The 19,885-nt window shown below is 40.4% G+C and overlaps 1 protein-coding gene across 8 annotated transcripts in view; it reads left to right on the top strand.

The window, feature by feature from the left end:
* The window catches only part of SCN8A (sodium voltage-gated channel alpha subunit 8), a 221,336-nt gene that overhangs the window by 155,738 nt on the left and 45,713 nt on the right, over window positions 1–19,885 (top strand). For all 8 annotated transcript variants that reach the window (XM_063785628.1, XM_054663320.2, XM_054663321.2 and 5 more), the window contains 3 exons: window positions 4,531–4,769; window positions 15,666–15,839; window positions 18,843–19,199. In XM_063785628.1, the coding sequence (XP_063641698.1) occupies window positions 4,531–4,769; window positions 15,666–15,839; window positions 18,843–19,199 (770 nt within the window). The remainder of the gene's footprint in view (window positions 1–4,530; window positions 4,770–15,665; window positions 15,840–18,842; window positions 19,200–19,885) is intronic.

Below are 19,885 nucleotides of genomic sequence, written 5' to 3'. Positions count from 1 at the left end.
AGTCCAGGATCTGCATGCTTTCTTTAGAGGTAAATTCAGTGACAGATTTCCTCTCCCAAGATTCTGATGGATTCTGCACCTATCTTCTTCATTGGATTTATGTTGATTTAGCTGAGTTGTCTCATTGTAGATCTAGACTATTCTTGAGGCCTCAAATTGCTGTTCTTCAGAATGCAGATGCCTGGAATAACCAAAGTCCCTGAGACAGGAAAACTCAAAATGATCCCAGTATCCTTGAGACAAGTTATTTTTTTAGTCATTTAAACCCAGTGCCACTTCTACTCTGTGTGTATGTATATGTGTGTGTGTGTTGGGGAGGGGGTTGCAGTGGAGGGAGAGTCCCTAGAAAAGAATTCTCTAAGGGTGCTTACTTCCCCACATATGTGCAAAGAATGAGACTATAACTAGACTGACCTTGAGAATATCTCAAGTAAAAAAATGAATTAACTGCTTTCATCTGCCTTAACAACCTCTGTTTATTCCTGTTTTCTTTAATTACCATCGGGGTTATTGTCTGATAGAACATCTTCAAGCTTTGTAGCTTATACTTTGAGATTGTGGGCAAATAACTGCAGGTCCTAAGAATTCCAAGCTAAGAAATCCTAGCCTAAGAACTTTGGCTAATTTTATTATTCACATAGAGACCAAGACAGGATTTCTCTGGGTATCTGTGGCAGTTGAGAAAGAAAAACTAACAACCTCCAACAGGTGCATTTTATTATTGGTAGAGACATCAGAACAGCAGAACTATCAATAAAGTGCAACAGTTATTTATTTATTACTGCATTGGCTTAGCACAGGTCCCAGCAAAAGTAGATGCTCAAACAATCTTTGTCAAGCAGGCATTGGCTGTGCTTAGAATGGTAGGAGTGCTGGTGCTGCAGGGCTCCTTTCGGAGGCCTTAGAGCTTTCATCCCTTTACTGAGTTGGATACAAACCATTGGGACATTTTAAAATTCTCTTTTCTGCCTCTTCTCCCTGTCCTTTCTCTTTCTGTCCTGCTGTGCTTATTCTCCACCCTTTACCCACCATCACACACAGTAAAAAAAAAAATAGATGTAAGGGTAGCTCAGGAGACAGAGACAGATGTAGTTGTGTTCCTGAATAGGAAAATATTATTCCAGTTTTTTGTCCTCTTTCCTAAGCCCTGATTTTCACATAGTTATACCTGTCCTGCCATTTCCTGCTCAGGCATTCCGCCTAACCTCTCCCCTTGTATTTGACCCTTTTGTTGAAGCTGATGGGACAGAACTGCTATAAGCAAAGAGCAATGAATGGCTGACCAGAATCACGTAAGAGGGAATGAAACATCCATGTCTGTTTAACCATTGGTCCCTCTGTATTTAATGCTTGCTACAGCATTAAAAGCCAGCATTGAACGAATTGCAGTTCTTGCTCTCAGACTTTCAGTTAGGAAACTTTGACATTATTTTAATCCAAAGATTAAAATAATTATTATTTAAAACCCAAGAGGCAGGCTACGACTTACCTAATAGTTTAGAAACCACAGTGGAGAATTCTAGAATCCTGTCAATAATTAGAAAACCCTGCCTGCTCTGCCCCACCCCATTCCTATTGCAAACATGCTTACCAGGATCCAGCACATTTAGTAGAGTTCACCACTAGCAGAGCTATAAGCTTTGGGGATATTTCAGAGGACTGGGCGTGGGGTGTGGGTAGAGTAGTATAGTCTCACTCTTCAAAGCAGTAAAGCTGTGGGAGAAGGGGAGATCGTGGTGAAGTAAGAAAGAGGAAGTAGTGATGTACTTGACATTATTGATATTCAATATCAAGGAAGTACTTGACATTATTGATTCTCAGGTAAAACAATTCCAAAAACTCCCCTAGAGGTAACTGGCCATAGCTATTGCCACTATTTATGTATTCTTTTATTCAACTGACCAGCATCAAGTGTCAGTATAGTTACTTGGCTGATATCAGCCTTTCCTGTGTGGCAGTAACCTTAGTGAGGGTGGGGGCTCTTCATCAATGTATCCTTGGTGCCTAGCACATTGCAGATGCTTAAAAGTTGTTGAACTGAGTTGAGGGAAGCTCCTGCCTTCAGAAACCTCATGGTCTACCAAAGCCACTATCTTGGTGAAATTGTGAGGTCCTTTCTGAAAACAATTCCCAGTACCCCTGAGGTTAAGACCCAAAGTAACCTCTCTGAAAATGTCCAAAAGCAAAGTAAGAGAAACCCCACAAACCTTTGGACATCTCACCCCTAGATGTTAACCCATTCCCCCAAGCCAAATACTGGGCCATTCCAGGCATGTGGAACCAGTAACAGTTTGCAAAGTCCTAAGTCACTTGATAAGCCTTCTTATTCCCCAAATGATCTTTTCTAGCTCCTGAAGCTCCACATTGTCTTACTTTTTGTAGGCGTGAAAGTTTATCCTGAGGATCTTCCCTTCTCAGTAAATGTGGCTAAGAGATGTCTGGTATCCCTAGAGGAATTTTCTTGGTGCCCTGTAGGGCAGGAAAACCCCTTTTTGCTGTGTGGCAAGACTCAAGACCTAGTTCATTTTAAAACATTACAATTGTGTCAACTGTCATAAATGTGAGCAGTCGCAGCTTCAACCTCCATGTGCCAATGAGCAACAGTCGTTTGGAGAAGGGAGGAGATAAAAAAGGGAACGGAACTAAATTTCCAAATATGTACTGTAAGAATTTATGGAAATAAGAGAACCTTGTCATTTTCTTTTTTGGGGGAGAAAACTATATTTACCTTAGGAAGGGAGGGAGTTCTCTGAGGAAGAAGCCACAGCAGATTTTCCTCACAGACTTCCTTTCCCACGCAGCCTCCCACGTGGCGCTTTCAGGGGTCCTTAAATCTGAAAAACCAAGGCAACCATTTTCTTAGCAACCAGGGAACCAATCAGAAACTCAGCCAAAACCACCTTGTCTAAAATAAAGCATCGCCATCCAGCTGGTTGGAAAAGGGAACGTAGGCTAATTTAAGGCAGCCATCTTGGTTTTGGTGAAATGTTAGGGAATTTTTTTTTCCCTTAAATGATTTGATAGTGTCAGCAGAATTGAACAGGGAGAGAGTAGCTGTTACAGCCAACCCTGTAGAATCAATACCTCACATTCTGACAGGTTTTCAAAGTTCACCTCTTAAAAAGCATCCTCTTAGCTCAGGGTCCTTGGAATTTTGTAATCCTGACAGTTGTATTTCGTGCTTAATTTGAGGAGAGCTTTGTTATGTAGGGCTTCATACCTAGATTGTTGTAACTGCCAGTTGAGTGTCTGTCTTTGATATCTGATAATTCTTTTGAATCTTTGCTTTGGAAATGACCTTTGAGATCGTCTAGTCCAGTGATTTTTCAGTCTGTGTGTATCAGAGTCCTGGGATTCTAGGGGAGAGCCTCAGGAGAGGAAGAAATCTATCCAAGTGGGCTCCTGCTTCATCTAGGGAAATTCCTGGTGTATTTCATGTATTGGGGGTCATGTGAGATCTTGTTTGACAATAACACATTCTGTTTCTAAAAGAGACAGAGAAGATAAGACAAAGGAGAGAAAGAAAAAGGAAAGAAGATGATGACCCAGGGAGGGAAGGAGGAAGAAGCTGTAGAAAGAAAGAGAAAAGCAAAGGATGAGAGCAGGAAAGGGCAAAGGGTCAAGAAAGAAGGAGACAGGAGGAGACAGAACAAGGAAGGAAAGGTGAAAAGGGGAGAGGAGTGTGACTTGTATTTCTAATTCAACCATGAGCTGTAAACTTGTTAAGGGTGGAGACAGTAACTTGTACTTCTTTGAGAACATAGCAGATGTGTTTTACATGGTGGCTTGGTTGATGATGCTGGTTCGGCTAATGAAGATAATAATAATAGCAAACACTTCCATGGCACTTTCTATCTGCCAGGGTGTTCTGGGGCACTTTGTATATATTTTAGCTCTTTAATTCTCACAGCAAATCAAAGTAACTTGTTCACGGTCCCACAGTTAGCAAGTGTCTGAGCTAGTATTTGAACTCAAATATGTCTGGCTTGAGTCCATATTTTTGACGGCTTCTCTGACAATAATTGAATAATATAGTGTATAATAGAATACCTACCATTTATTGAGGATTTACCCTGTGCCAGATACTATAGTGACTGCTTTACACCAGCATCTAATTTAATCAAACTCATTCAGTCCTGTAACCTGTAAAGTAAATGCCTTGTTTTACAGCTGAGGCAGCTGAGCAGAGAAATCAGCTACCTTGCCTGGGATCACACAACTTGTAAGCATTCAAGCCAGTTGAGGCCAGGGAGTCAGACCTGAGAGGCCAAGCTCTTGACCTCTGTGCTCGACTCCCATAACTGATGGGTTGAGTTTCATTTATAACTAGATCATTATTAACAGGGAGGCAACTTGTGTGGATCATGCTTCCTCTCTACCTTAGAGAGAAGGAAAACACTTAGGAATGTCAGCGCTCAAAACAACCTTGATTCCATATTAATAACAGTGATAATGACTGAGAGTGAGTAGTGTGTCCCCCTGGTTTTCTTGCTGTGATTGAGGGGCCATCTTTGTTCTTCCTTACTGTAGAACTGGAAGAGTCTCAGAGAAAGTGCCCGCCATGCTGGTATAAATTTGCCAACACTTTCCTCATCTGGGAGTGCCACCCCTACTGGATAAAACTGAAAGAGATTGTGAACTTGATAGTTATGGACCCTTTTGTGGATTTAGCCATCACCATCTGCATCGTCCTGAATACACTGTTTATGGCAATGGAGCACCATCCTATGACACCACAATTTGAACATGTCTTGGCTGTAGGAAATCTGGTAAGATGGAACACTGTCTCCTGATATTAGGATTGGAATGTGTTTTGCCTGTAGGATATCTTTTTCTGGTACTGAAAGCTGGAGTTTCTTTGAAAAGAAAGTAATAGTTAATTGGAAGACAAATGCTTCCACATATGCCAGGACACCAGCTGCTTTTCTGCTCACTGTTGTGATCCCTTTCCTCTTTCTGCAGAACTTTGAAGACGTCATTTAGGAGCTATTGGCAGAAAACCAATGTTGGCGACAGAATGGGAGGCCTGGTACAGTGGGTTGGTTTCAGCAGCCTGAGCCAAGTACTTCTGGTTTTTTTCCTCATTCTGTTTCTCACATTGATTCCTGCATTGCTCCAGCAAATCAGTTCCCCTTTCACCTTAAGTAACATCTACCACAAAATAGGAGAGCTCTTATAGTACACTACATGTAACTATGGATTTGCCTGCTCTGTCAGGCCTTAATTACCTAAATGGGGACTATTTATGGGAAAGTTTTCACTCAAGGCTGGTTTCCCCCTCCAATCCAACTTCTAGGCCATGAAAGTATGTAGTTTAAAAAAAAATAGATTACAAAGTGTGTATTCTGAAATTAAGTAGTTGTGATTTGAGGATTATGTGCTTTGTTTACTACAAAAATCAGGAGTTAATTGAATTTTGATAGATAGTAAAGAAGTAGTGAGAAAGAATCCCCTAGGTCACCTGGGCCCCCTAATTCCTTAGGTGTTAACCACAGGCATGTCCAAATCTGGCTATTACCGTTTATTAATGATTTGAGCATGATTTCTGCCAGTTTCTCTTATGTGTGCTCTCTCACTCTCTCTCTCCCTCTCTCACACACACCACACACCACACACCACACAGTTTTGACCTTAAGTCCTATTACTATACTATTAGAGCACTACAATATCATTTTCATTTCTCATTCTCAAAACACATGGCAAAGAGATCCTTTATAGCCCATTGTGTTCCCTGGTATACATCCAAGATGATTCTGTGATCTTTCCAGTCTCCATGTCTGTGGTTGGTGACATGCTCCAGGCTCTCTGCAATGATGTAAACCCTTGTGTGCAGTCCAATGGAATGCCCGGAGTCTTGAAATGGGACACTCCCACAGACTGTCCAAGAAGTCTGCTGACTGGCTCTGAAAGGTGCCTGTCAGTGGGCACATGCTGTGACTGGCTGACACAGTACCTTGGCCATCAAGCAGAATTTTAAGCCTGTCAACAATATCATTTAGATATAAGCTTGATTTTAGTAGCCAAGAGTTAAGTAACGAGAAATATGTCTTGATAATTTTTATTGTTGATGTTGGTGGTTCTGTTTTCCCTGTAGAGTTTTGTTTTTCTCAAAATCTTTACTTTTCCTTACTTTTTACAGAACCAGTCTTTGATTTTCAAGGGATTTTGAGAGGCTTTTTCACCTATCCCCACTAGAACTCCAGTCAGACCAGGCTAGCAAATAATGTTATTTTTCCTTTCATGAAAATTTAGAGATTTAGGATGACATCTAAATTAGAATTGTAAGTATGCAGAAGACTTTGCTCAGAACCATCAGTAAAAAAAGAGGAAATAAGAGAAGGTCAACAGCTAATATTCAGGAACTCCATGAGACAAGCCAACCCAGAACCAAGTTCTAGAATAAGAAAGCTCTTAGGTGGCAAGGGTTTTCAAACGGCAAGTAAATGTACAATTAGCAGTGGGGAGGGAGCTTAGTATATAGTCCAGCATATTTTGTACTAGATGTGAGGGTAAAAGGAAAGAAATCAAGAATGGTGCCTCGATGTAGGGGTTTAATAACTGAGGGAAAAGTGGAATGACTGCAAAGGAACTGGCTTGACGTATAAAACCAAGAGTTCTGTTTTGGACGTATTAAGTGTCTATTCACTGAGTGGAGATGCCAAATAAGGAAGTTGGGTACGTGCTGGACCTCATGAGTGTTTTCTGGACAATACCAGAAACTCAAAGATATACTTTGTTGCCAATCAACAGGAGCGCTGAGATTGGCAGAAAGAACACAGAATTAGAAGTCAGAAGATTTGGGTTTTCATTCCTATTAGATATCGTATAACCTTAAATAAGTCATTGATTTCTGTCCAGCAGTGTTTCACATCTGTAAAGTTAAGATAATACCATGCTATCACTGGTTGGGAAGATAAAATGAGAACCTATACGGAAGTCTTTGGGATAGCTAAAAGTATCTTATAAATCTTAGGAACTGTGTTAGTATAATTCAATAGGAGAATTTTCAAAGATTTGGAGAATTGGGTAGAGGCTTTGACTGAACCTGAGAATAAGAGGATGGAAAAAAAATGAGACTGACTTGTGAAATAAAGTATGACCTTGTCCTGTGGTTGGAATGTGAGGCTTTTCCTATAGTCCTAATTGTGAGTTAAGTTGTCTTTGTCTGTAGACATACAGAAAGATGTTTTTAAAGAAAGATGAGAACAGTCTTCTGCAAATTGAAGATCCCTGCCTCTTCTACCCTCCCCAAAAGAGAAAATAATAGTAGGAAGAACCTTAGAGATAATTCAATCCAATCCACATGTTTTATAGAGGAAATTGAAGCCCAGGGAAGCTGTGTGACTTATACAGCCTCTATGTTATGTAGTAGATAAATGTAATGATTCTTTTCCTGCCTTTTTTGCAACTAACTGAATACATTAGTAAGTTTATGAGGTGACTTTTTAAACATTCTGAATCTTACAGGAAAGTTTCAAGTACAGTACAAAAAACTTCTTTTTTTTTTTTTTTTTTACAATAAAAGCCTTATCACATAGCCTTATCACCCCCAAATGCTTATAGTGTGTACTTTTTATACACAAGTACATTCTCCTACATAACCATAGTATAACTGTCAAAACCAGGAAATTAACATTGATACATTACAATGTTGTGAAGTAAAGTATGACCTTGTCCTGTGGTTGGAATGTGAGGCTTTTCCTATAGCCCTGATTGTGAGTTAAGTTAAGGGTCTAATTCTCAGGCCCTATTCAAGTTTTGCCAGTGATCCCAGTGGTATCCTCTGTAACAAAAGGATGCAGTTTTAGGATTACCCCATTACATGTAGCTATCATATCTCTCTAATTTTCTTCAGCCTGGAGGAGTTCCTCAGTCTTTCCTTGACTTTCATGTCTTGACATTTTGAAGACTACAGGCCATTTGTTATGTAGAATTCCCTCAATGTGGGCTTGTCTGATGCTTCCTTATGATTAGATGCAGGTTCTGCATTTTGGTAGGAATATCAGATAAGTGAGACTATCTTCTTCACGTTGTATCTACCAGTTGGCATGTAGCTTCCATTTGTCCCACTACTGGTGACGTTCATTTAATCACTTGATTAAGGAGGTGTCTGCCAGGCTTTTCATCTGTGAAGTTACGCTTTTTCCATTTACAGTAAGTCCCCACTTAACATCCTCTATAGGTTCTAGATTTTTGGAAACTGTGACTTTAAGCTAAATGATATACTGTATAACAAAACCAGTTTTACCATAGGCCAGTTGATATAAACAAGAGTTAAGTTCCTATGGCATATAGTACATCATGTGGCTTAAAGTTGCTGTTTTCAAGAACCTATTGAGGACATTAAGTGAGGACTTACTGTATACTTAATACGTATTTGTGAGGAAGACCGTTTGAAACGATAAAACGATTTAAATTTCCTGTTCATTCAGATTTTGATTTCTTCCTTTATTTATATCAGTATGGATTAATGGTTTTCTATTTTATCTGAGTTATAATCCATTTGATGTTTAGACTTCCTCTGATGTGGCCAGTGGAAATTCCTTCAAGCTGGCTTCTGATCCCTTTCACATGTCTTCATCACTTCCTGGCTTTCTGGTACCACAAGGTATTCCAGGATACTTTCGTGTTTTTCCAGCCCCAGGGCTGGAATCAGCCATTTCTCAAGAAGCCCTGAGTCTTTTAGTGGAAAAATGGCATTTAGAAGTAGAGATCTAGGCTGAGTATCAGCTGAGGCAGGAGAATCGCTTAAAGTTTGAGACCAGCCTTAGCAACACAATGAGACCCCATCTCTAAAACAAAATAGAAAAGAAAAAAAAAAGGAAGAGGTAGAGATCTGAGATCTAGGTATGCATATTGCTATGGGAGCAGCATGCAGCCCCTCTTAGGACATGATGAGCTATTTATATTGAGCTAGCCGTGGATATTGCAAACCATGAGTTGATCCTGTCACTTCCAATTCTAATCCAACACTTCAAGATTCTTTCTAGTTTTCTCCCTTTCTGTATTTGTAACTCCTGCAACAATAAGAAACCTCGTTGCCACTATCTTTGGTATACTTATTTGATCAAAAAGCCACTGTTACCTTTTATAGCATGGGTACCCTCCTCACCCTGTATAGGCTCTGGGTGCCCCCCACCCCTTCAGCACCCGAGCCGTGTCCTCCATGTGGACACCTGCTCACACTCCTCAGCTTGGAACCCACACCAGTCCAACTCACACATGGTTTGCCCCACCCTGCTTAGACCCTGATGCCTCACAGTAGGCCTTCGCCTGCATGGACATCCTTCTCACCCCACACCAGACTCTCCCCTGACATAGAAGCTCTGTTTATCCTGCACAGACTCTTAACACCCCTCACCAGGCCACCCCTCGTCACCCTGCTCATGCTGCCATCTGTCTATGTGAACACTCCTGGAAGTTCTCACCTGGCCCATTGACTTTATCCCAAACTAGGCGACACCCTCCTCACCCTGATGAGCTCTCACACCCTCACTGTCCACCTCCCTGTTTGGACACTTTCCTCACCCCACTCGGTATCTGACACCCCACATCAGGCCTTCCCCTACATGAGTCCCTCATCAGCTCACCTGGCTCTGGCACCCCTTGTGAGTCTTCCCCTGCAGGGAGTCCCTCCTCAGCCCACTCCGGGATCTTCTCCTGGAGATGCTATCTTTACCTTACTTAAGCTCTGACTCTCTCTGCTAAGTCCCCCACCCCCTCAAGTGTGGACGTCCTCCCACCACACTTGGGCCTCAACACCTATGTGGGGTAGCCACGCCTCATACCACTTCCGACTGCCCATCCTAGACTGTTGCCCAAAGCGGATGCCTCTCCTTGGCCCACAGGCTCAGACAGCCCATGCCAGCCTGCTGCCCTGCATGGACCTCCTCGCTCCCCTCCATGTCTGACTCTCCTTGCTGGGCCGTGCCCTTCCTGGGGCTCCAGCACTGGGCAGCAGCCTCCCTCTACCGGCATGCCCACCTACAGCCTTCAGGACTGAGTGGTTCAGGAGGAAGGGGATGGAAAGAAGAGCTAGGGTTTAATCTGACATATAAGTTTAAGTTCTCAGATTCTAAGCAAAAGCAAAAAAGCAGAAAGTTATTTTTCTCCTTCACCAAACATAAATGAATGTTATCATTTCTTAATTATAGGTTACCTAGATTTTCAGCTAAAAAGAATTCTTTTCAGATTTTTTCTTTCATCTGTGCTTCTATAGCCCCATATGGATACTTCTTTTTAAATACTTATCACATGATTTTTAGTTATTGTTCTGTCCCCTCCTGGTTGGGTAACCAACCACCTTAATTTGCAGAGGCCTGAGGAAGCCCTTGCAGTTTTAAAACTGGGACAGTCCTTGTCAACAGGTACGAGTTGATCACCCTAACTGGAGATGCAGGATGCAGGACTTTCAGTGTGAAAAGTGGCAAACCAGGATGAGTTACTTACATTCTGGTGGCTGAGTTCGTAAGGAACCATTATTTTTCATGGTCACTTTTTTTTTTTCATGTCTCCATTGCAGTACACATAGAACTTTTAATCAAATTGAACTTGATTAACTTTGGGCGAGGATCTACTACAGAACAGGAGCTGACAAGCCCTTTCTGAGCACAAAGAGAGGAGCATGCCAGACGCTTGTCACTTTCAAATAAGGCTAAATTTTATCTGCAAATGCAATTAGGGCTGAAGGAGGTGTGTGACTTCTCCCCAGACCCCATAGTGACGCCAAAGTGAAATATACCCCAATCTTAGGACTATATGGGCCTTACTTGTTGACCTGGCATTACAAGTTATCAGGCATATGACCACAGGCTAGTCCAAACTAGACTAGGCATGGCTCATGCCTGTCATCCCAGCTCTTTGGGAGGCCGAGGTGAGAGGATTACTTGAGCCTAGAATTTCAAAGCTGCAGTGAGCTATGATCATGCCACTACATTCCAGCCTGGGTGACAGAGCAAGACCCTATCTCAAAAAACAAAACACAACAAAACCCAAACTAGAAAGATATGATGACTGTGAATTCAGAGTATTTTATAGAGAATAGAGAACCATTGTTTTATAGAATATTCTGAGGAGATCAGGACTCCTTTATACTCTTAAATAAAAGTGCTATATCTATTGATATTTATCACGTTTGAAATTAAAACTGAGAAAATTTCTAAACATTCATTTTGTAATTAAAGAATTACAATAATATAGCTAGGTGAGTCCCAGCTACTTGGGAGGCTGAGGCAGGAGCATGGCTTGAGGCCAGGAATTTGATGCCGAAGTGCTCCAGGAACACGGCTGTGAATAGCCATTGCTTTCTAGCCTGGCTAGAACATAGCGAGACCCCATCTCTACAAAAATAAAAAAATTAACCAGACATGCAGCTCATCCCTATAATCCCAGCTACTCAGGATGCTGAGATGGGAGGATCACTTGAGCTCAAGAATTCAAGACTATCCTGGACAACATAGCAAGACCCTATCTGTAAAATAAATAAGTATCACAATAATACACCTATCACACATGAACATAAATAACGTATTGGCGTGGGGAAACTATATTTTTTAAGAAAAACTGGAAGAATGGCATTGTTCGACATTTTGCAAATCTCTTTAATGTCTGGTTTGTTTGTTTGTTTGTTTTGTTTTTTGAGGCAGAGTCTCACTCTGTCGCCCAGGCTGGAGTGCAGTGGCCCAATCTCGGCTCACTGCAACCTCTGTCTCCCAGGTTCAAGCGATTCTTCTGCCTCAGCCTCCAGAATAGCTGGGATTATAGGTGCCCGCCACCATGCCTGGCTAATTTTTGTATTTTTAGTAGAGATGGAGTTTCACCATGTTGGCCAGGCTGGTCTTGAACTCCTGACCTCAAGTGATCCACCCACCTGGGCATTTCAAAGTGCTGGGATTATAGGCGTGAGCCACCGTGCCCGGCCTCATGTCTGGTTTAATAGAAGGTAGTTAGATTCTCTTTTTTTGTTTCTACATTCAGTCTGTTGTGATATGTTATTTTAGCTAAAGTATAGGAAGAAAAGCTTGCCTCACACAGATGTGTACAGTAGTCCTCTCTTATCCAAGGGGGATACATTCCAAGGCCCCCAGTGGATGCCTGAAACCTCAGATAGTACCAAGCCATACACACACACATACACACACATATACACATATATGTATGTATGTATATGTGTGTGTGCGTATATATATATATACGTGTGTGTATATGTACAGCCACGTACCACATAACAACATTTTGGTCAATGACAGACTGCATGTCTGACAGTGATACCGTAAGATTATAATGGAACATATATAAAAACTTGTTATATGCCATTTGATATTGGCCTTGCAGGTCAAGTAAGAGAAATGATTGATGTTAAGTAAAGGTGCTGGGACATTTGGTTTTCCATATTAAAAAATATATATATATAAATGAAAATATATATATAAGGCCTAGGTTTGTGTAAGTACACTCTTTAATGTTTACACAATGACTAAATTGCCAACAACACATTATCCCTATCATTAAGCAATGCATGACCATACTGGGTTTTGTGAATCTGATAACCAAGTTGGCTGCTAAGTGGCTAAAGGGCAAGTAGTTTATACAGCATGGATACACTGGACAAAGGGATGATTCACATCCTGGGAGGATAGAGCAGGACAGCTCAAGAGTTCATCATGCTACTCAGAAGAGTATGCAATTTAAAACTTATGAATTGTTTTTCTAGAATTTTTTATTTAATATTTTTGGACTGTAGTTGATGGTAGCTAACTGCAACTGCAGAAAGCAAAACCACAGATGGGGGGTACTTCTGCAGTTGGAAAAGAGAGGACCATGTGCTTCCTGAGAGGGCCTTAGGGACTTTAAGGATCCTCAACTACCCTTTGAGAACTGCTGCATAAGAACATAAATTCTAAAGTGAATATTTGATGACATTCAGGAGAACAACACTGTCTAAGTAATGTTACCACAACAGAGTACCATAGACTGGGTAATTTATAACAGACAGAAATTTATTTGGCTGACATTTCTAGAGACTGAAAAGTACAAGGGCATGGTGCCAGTACCTGGTGAAGGCCTTTGTGCTACATCATCCCATGGTAGAAGGCCAAAGGGCAGAAGAGGCTAACAGTGAGAGAGCAAGAGAGGGCCAAACTTGCTTTTATCACAAAGCCCACTATTGAGATAACCAGCCCACTCCTGCAATAACATCAGTCCACTCATGATGGCAGAGTCCTCACATGACCTAATCACCTCTTATCAGACCTTGCTGCCCAACAGTGTTGCATTGGGGATTAAGTTTTAATACATGAACTTTGGGGGACACATTCAAACCATAGCAGACACTTATATATAATTGCTGATACACTGCATGTAATTCTTCCCTTTCTCCTCTTTGAGAAGCATATCACAGTGCAAACAAGAGCATCATAGGATAACCTTAAATCTGCTCTTCTCAATTTTTAAAAAAGCAATTCCTTCACACAGCTAATAGTTATAGGTGTATTTTGACACACACCCAACTGATGGCAACATACCATGTGTTGAAGCAACATGGTGGCTGACCTCTGTCACAGACAATTTCTAATGCCTGGGGCCATTCATCCTGGTGATAGGCAACACCACATAACTATGTCATTGTTGATTTCCCTTAGGAACCAGCGTTCCCACAGTATAGATATTCCATGGTCAATCAGCCAGTGCTTGTTCATGAGCACTTCCTGTGTGTTTACCAGGAACCAGTGGGATAACAAATCAAGTCTCTACTTAGTGTGTGTTAGGCAGGCTAGCATTTCTATGTGGAGAAACCTCCGATGGGTTTACTCTAAGGGTGAAATGTATGTCAGGATTTGATGAGCTGTCTGTACTTTCCCTGAACTCACTCAGAGGGATGTTCCATCTATAGATGCTTAACTTGTATTATAAACTTTGATTTTACTTAACTGGATCTCTTTGTGGAATTTTTTTTTCAATTTTAGAATATTGCATCTTCAATCTAGAAACATGAGGAACTACAGAAAAGCATATGAACACCGAAAACCTATAGCCCACTTATCCATTATGATGTATTTCAGTCATCATTCTGTTTTTTTATTGCTGTTTATTAATTCAGTATATTTCCAAACAGCATCTATAATCTAAGTATTTTTTACTATTTTTAATTTTGTTCTCAGACTATATCTTCAGTTTTCCTTAAACTGTTTCATGTGGAAACTTGGTAAACAGGTAGTTACAAGTACTAATATATTATGACAGTTTTAAATCTATTGTAAAAATAAGTCCTCTCCTCTAAAAACATAATATTCAATAAGAGTCTGTTGTTATATGGTTAGCCTAGAATGAAGGTATTGGTTTTGTCAAAACCAGCATTCATGGGATTTGACTTTCATCCTGCATATCACCTCCTAATGCCTGCAGGATATGGAAGTCATCGGGAAGTGCAGGCACTCTGTCAGCAGAAAAATGGGAGATGGGTGACATAGGGAAGATGTCATTTTTACACACAATAAGCTACACATCTAAAACATTTATTATGTCATTGATTATCCTATTGAAAAAAATTAAAAGGAAGCACCAAAGTCTCCAACAATAGGAAAATTATTTGAGGATGTATTTACCCAATAGAATTTTATTCACTATTTATTTATTTATTTATTTATTATTTATTTATTTGATAGGGCTTGCTGTGTCACCTGTGCTGGAGTGCAGTGGCATGATACACTGCCCTCCAGGTTGGCTCACTGCAACCTCTGCCTCCCAGGCTCAAGTGATTCTCTCACCTCAGCCTCCTGGTCCCTGGTACCATAGGCGCCCACCACCACGCCCAACTAATTTTTATATTTTTTGTAGAGATGGGTTTTCACCATGTTGTCCAGGCTGGTCTCAAACTCCTGGACTCAAGTGATCTGCCTGCCTCGACCACCAGAAGTTTTGGGATTACAGGAGTGAGCCATCATCCCCAGCCGCCAGTAGAATTTTATACAGGCAGTAAGAGTGAGAGTTGGGAGAACCGTGTAGCAACATGGATAGACTTAACGATAAGTGAAAAATCAGACCCAAGATATTATGTATTCTATGATTTTCCAACTCTGTCAAAATACCTGTGTATTTGAAAAAAAAAAACAGAAAGAAAATACATGAAAATGATAGTTGTATGCAAGGTGGTGAGATTATAGATATTATTTCCTATATTTTGCACATTTTGGCAATATTGTATGCTTTTACACCTTGCGGCAAATGTCTGGGTTTGGTAAGATATAATGTCAAATTAGCATTAATACTTTATTTTTCTAATCATAACGCGAGTGATTTTTTTAAGCAAACATCACAAGTATTATATACATTCAAAATGACTGCTGACCCTTTGAAAGGAGTCGCCTGGTGTAGTATTGCCATTGCTTAGCATATTTTCTCAACTGCACTCTTGAAGAGTTTAAATTGAGTGGTTCTGGCAACAAAGATGGGAACTTTGGGGCTGGGGACTTCATTCAAGAGGAGAATAAGATTTTCCTGCATCAGGTGGGGTGCTCATGAGACATCCAGGTATTGATATCTTCAGATGCAGAATTTAACTAAGGTTAACTCTTGAGGTTTCTTGGACATGTTGTTTTCAAAAATAATGATAAAGGCATTCTCTTTCTACTATTTCTTTTTCTTACCCCCTGCATCCCCCTATTTAGGTTTTCACTGGAATTTTCACAGCGGAAATGTTCCTGAAGCTCATAGCCATGGATCCCTACTATTATTTCCAAGAAGGTTGGAACATTTTTGACGGATTTATTGTCTCCCTCAGTTTAATGGAACTGAGTCTAGCAGACGTGGAGGGGCTTTCAGTGCTGCGATCTTTCCGATTGGTATTCCATATTTCTCCAATTTCTTTTAACATTTCCTATCTTGCAGCTACTAGAAAGAGTTCTGCATAAATTAATTTGATGACTTAAAAAATATATTAGCTGTATTTTACTCCCAATTCCAGTTATTTGGCTTAGCTACTAAAATACTAAAAACTTTCCTAAAATACCTGATATGGAAGTTAGTTGTTAAAAATCAATAAGCAAACAGAAATCAATTTTAAGAAGCTCTTTAGAAAATGCTGCTTAATCTAAGAGATGTCTAAGATGATAAGTGAAAAATAAGACCCAAGACACTAGATGAAGAAAATGAACTCCCCCAAGGCCCAGTGTGAGGTCTAATTTGGGTTTGCTAGTGAATCTATTTTTTTAAATCTGAACGTCTCCTTGAAATGGCAAGAATTTCTCCTTGTTCAAAGATGACTTTCTTCATTTCTTCTGTCATGGTAGCGCTTCCAAAAAATGAGAATAAAATAAGGTTTTTAAATACAGATGGTTCCCAACTTATGATGGCTCAACTTACAATTTTTCAGCTTTACATTCTGCAAAAAAGCAGTGCACGTTCAGTAGAAACCATACTTTGAGTACCCACACAACCGTCCTGTTTTTCACTTTCAGTATAGTATTCAATAAATTACATGAGATATTCAATACTTTATTATAAAATGGGCTTTGTGTTAGATGATTTTGGCCAACTCTAGGCAAATGTAAGTGTTCAGAACATGTTTAAGGTAGGCTAGGCTAAGATGTGATGTTCAGTAGGTTACGTATATTAAATGCATTTTTACTTACAGCGGTTTCAACTTAAAATGGGTTTATTGGGACATAACCCCATCATAAGTCAAGGAGCATCTGTATTATATTGAAATTAGTTGTTGAACATTGGCTTTATTTTCTCTATCATTAGCTAAAAAGGAGTTTGTATTAATGTATTTGAAGAAGTTAGTGTTTAAGTTACTCTTAATGACTTAAAATGACTCTGAAAGAATAGTTAATGGTATCTTCAAAACAGCTGTCCGTAAACATAAGCGTAAGTGATATCTTGATTAACTCCTCGAGAAACTGAGTTATCCTGGGGGTATCCCACTCAGACAAAGGTCACTACTGCTTCCCTGGCATTAGAATTGGCTTGGGTTTTTCACTCCCTATTGGGAAAATAAGCACTTGGCAACTGAAAAGGTTTCAAGTTTCTTCATTGAGATATTCAGCAGTTCTAAGAAAGAACTGGAAAAAGTGAAACTATTTGTAAAACAGAGATTTCACTCAGTCAGAGTCACAAATAACTGCCAAATTTTTGAAACCTCTGTTTACTGTTTACTGGATCCTTTGGTTAGGATCCAGTCCACAGTGGACTTTTTTGAGAATAGTTATTACCTAGGTGACAAAAGAAAGGATTGAGAGTAGCCTTAGAACTTATATTCTTAATAAATTAAAAAACCACTCTGTTGAAAACAATATGAGTGGCCCAGATGTCTGCATATAGGGTAACACCTGGTAAATCTTGAACTCTCTGATAAGATAACTTTTCAATTAAAAAAAAGTTAAAATTGTGCTGTTGCCTTCTACCAAAATTCCTATTACATTCTATGTTAGTTATTTGTTAGCATATGACATCTAATGATGATCTCATAATTATAATTTTATTGGCCACACTGCCATAGCCTTTATGCATTATAATTCTCAGGCTGGGCCAGGCACAGTGGCTTACACCTGTAATCCCAGCACTTCAGGAGGCCAAGGCGGGCGCATCACTTGAGGTCAGGAATTTGAGACCAGCTTGGCCAACATAGTGAAACCCCATCTCTACTAAAAATACAAAAATTAGCCGGGCATGGTGGTGCACGCCTGTAATCCCAGCTACCTGGGAGGCTGAGGCAGGAGAATCACTTGAACCCAGGAGGCGGAGGTTGTAGTGAGCCGAGATCACGTTGCTGCACACCAGCCTGGGCGGCAGAGTGAGACTCTGTCTCAAAAATAAATAAATTAATTAATAAAAAATAATTAACACTCTGTTAGCCAAGATCTTGTTATTATTTATTACAGAATATAGATATTTCATGATTGACAGGTACTAAAAGTTCTGTCCTCTGAATAACAATATAGGCTCTTTTCTTTTTTTTTTTTTTCTTAGACGTAGTCTCATTCTGCTGTCCAGGTTGAAGTGCAGTGGTGTGATCTCGGCTCACCTCAACCTCCACCTCCCAGGTTCAAGTGATTCTCATGCCTCAGCCTCCCAAGTAGCTGGGATTACAGGCCTGCACCACCACACTTGGCTAATTTTTGTATTTTTTATTAGAGACGGCATTTCACCATGTTGGCCAGGCTGGTCTCGAACTCCTGGCCTCAAGTCATCTGCCTACCTCAGCCTCCCAAATGCTAGGATTACAGGCATGAGCCACTGCACCTGGCCAGTATAGGCTCTTTTCATAAGATGACTGATGTATGTGGAACTGCCCCTGTTTGAGAGTTGTGCTTTTCCTCCAAGTTATTCCAAGCATATCACAACGGTTTTTTTTAATCAGCCATTGATTATTTATTGGCAAGCAAAATAGGTATTTAGAATTTTTTAATGTTTGCTTTTTTAAGGAGATGGATTTTTTTTTAAACTGTCCTTCCCATACTAGTCTTTTGGTTTCCTACAAATCACATTTTATTTCACTTGTCCTGTGAGAAGTCAAGGGAAAATTAGTAGGAAAGGGATATGTTCATATGTGGGTTTTCAAAAAGCAGACTGACTCAGATCTAAAGTAAGGGACTAAGGCAGTATTCCTGGTTTCTAGTTACAATTTTTTCAACTACTCTGAAATTAATCAGTTTTCCCTTATTTATGTCTCAGTTTCTCCCCATTTAGTCTGAGACACTGTTAGAAAGTCCTGGGAATTTTCCAAGGGTGCTCAATATATTTAATCTGATCTTCCTAATTTTATGTTTTTATTTTAGCCATGTGGTGAGAAAATTGATTGAGTATCATTTATTTTTTTGTTTGGGTTTTTTTTTTTTCCTTAGCTCCGAGTCTTCAAATTGGCCAAATCCTGGCCCACCCTGAACATGCTAATCAAGATTATTGGAAATTCAGTGGGTGCCCTGGGCAACCTGACACTGGTGCTGGCCATTATTGTCTTCATCTTTGCCGTGGTGGGGATGCAACTCTTTGGAAAAAGCTACAAAGAGTGTGTCTGCAAGATCAACCAGGACTGTGAACTCCCTCGCTGGCATATGCATGACTTTTTCCATTCCTTCCTCATTGTCTTTCGAGTGTTGTGCGGGGAGTGGATTGAGACCATGTGGGACTGCATGGAAGTGGCAGGCCAGGCCATGTGCCTCATTGTCTTTATGATGGTCATGGTGATTGGCAACTTGGTGGTTAGTACTAATTTGTAGATATTTTTGTTCTACACCCTGAATATTCTACCCCTGGCCCAGAAGCCCAAGTCCTTCTACTGCTTAGTCCTTCTACTACCCGTCATGTTTGTTGATTTTTATTCTTTCTTGGCCCAGAAACCCTAAGGTACAAATGAAGGAGAGGAGAGAGATACTTACAGAGTGCCTACTTAGTCATGACCCCCACAACTTGTCAACCCTTTTCCTAGAGTTAGGAAAGCAAACTCAGCAAAATTAAGTGACTTTCCCAAATAAATATAGGGCTTGTATTTGAACCTACACTTTAAAGTCTGTGCCCGTTCGCCTACAGAAGCCTTCCTTTTTCTTAACCACAATTTCTCATCTTTGGTGCTATTGACATCTTGGGCTGGATAATTCTTTGTTGTGGGCTGTCGTGTGCATTGTAGGATTTAGCAGCATCCCTCCTGGCCTCTACCCACTAGATGCCAGTAGCATCCTGAGAGCGGTGACAACCAAAAATGTCTGCAGACATTGCCAGATGTCCCTGGGGGGCAAAATTGCCCTCCATTGAGAGCCACTGCTCTAAACCATCTTAGAGTTTTATTTAATTTATATAAATGACAAATCACTTTATTGCTTTACTTTGATCTGTCCACCTGCTCTCTTCTACCTCTGTCTTTAGAAGAGTCACCAACAGATCTAACACC

Source organism: Pan troglodytes, chromosome 10 (assembly GCF_028858775.2).
Source record: "Pan troglodytes isolate AG18354 chromosome 10, NHGRI_mPanTro3-v2.0_pri, whole genome shotgun sequence".
In the NCBI taxonomy this organism is placed as follows: Eukaryota; Metazoa; Chordata; class Mammalia; order Primates; family Hominidae; genus Pan; species Pan troglodytes.
This window is presented reverse-complemented; position numbering and strand designations above follow the sequence as displayed.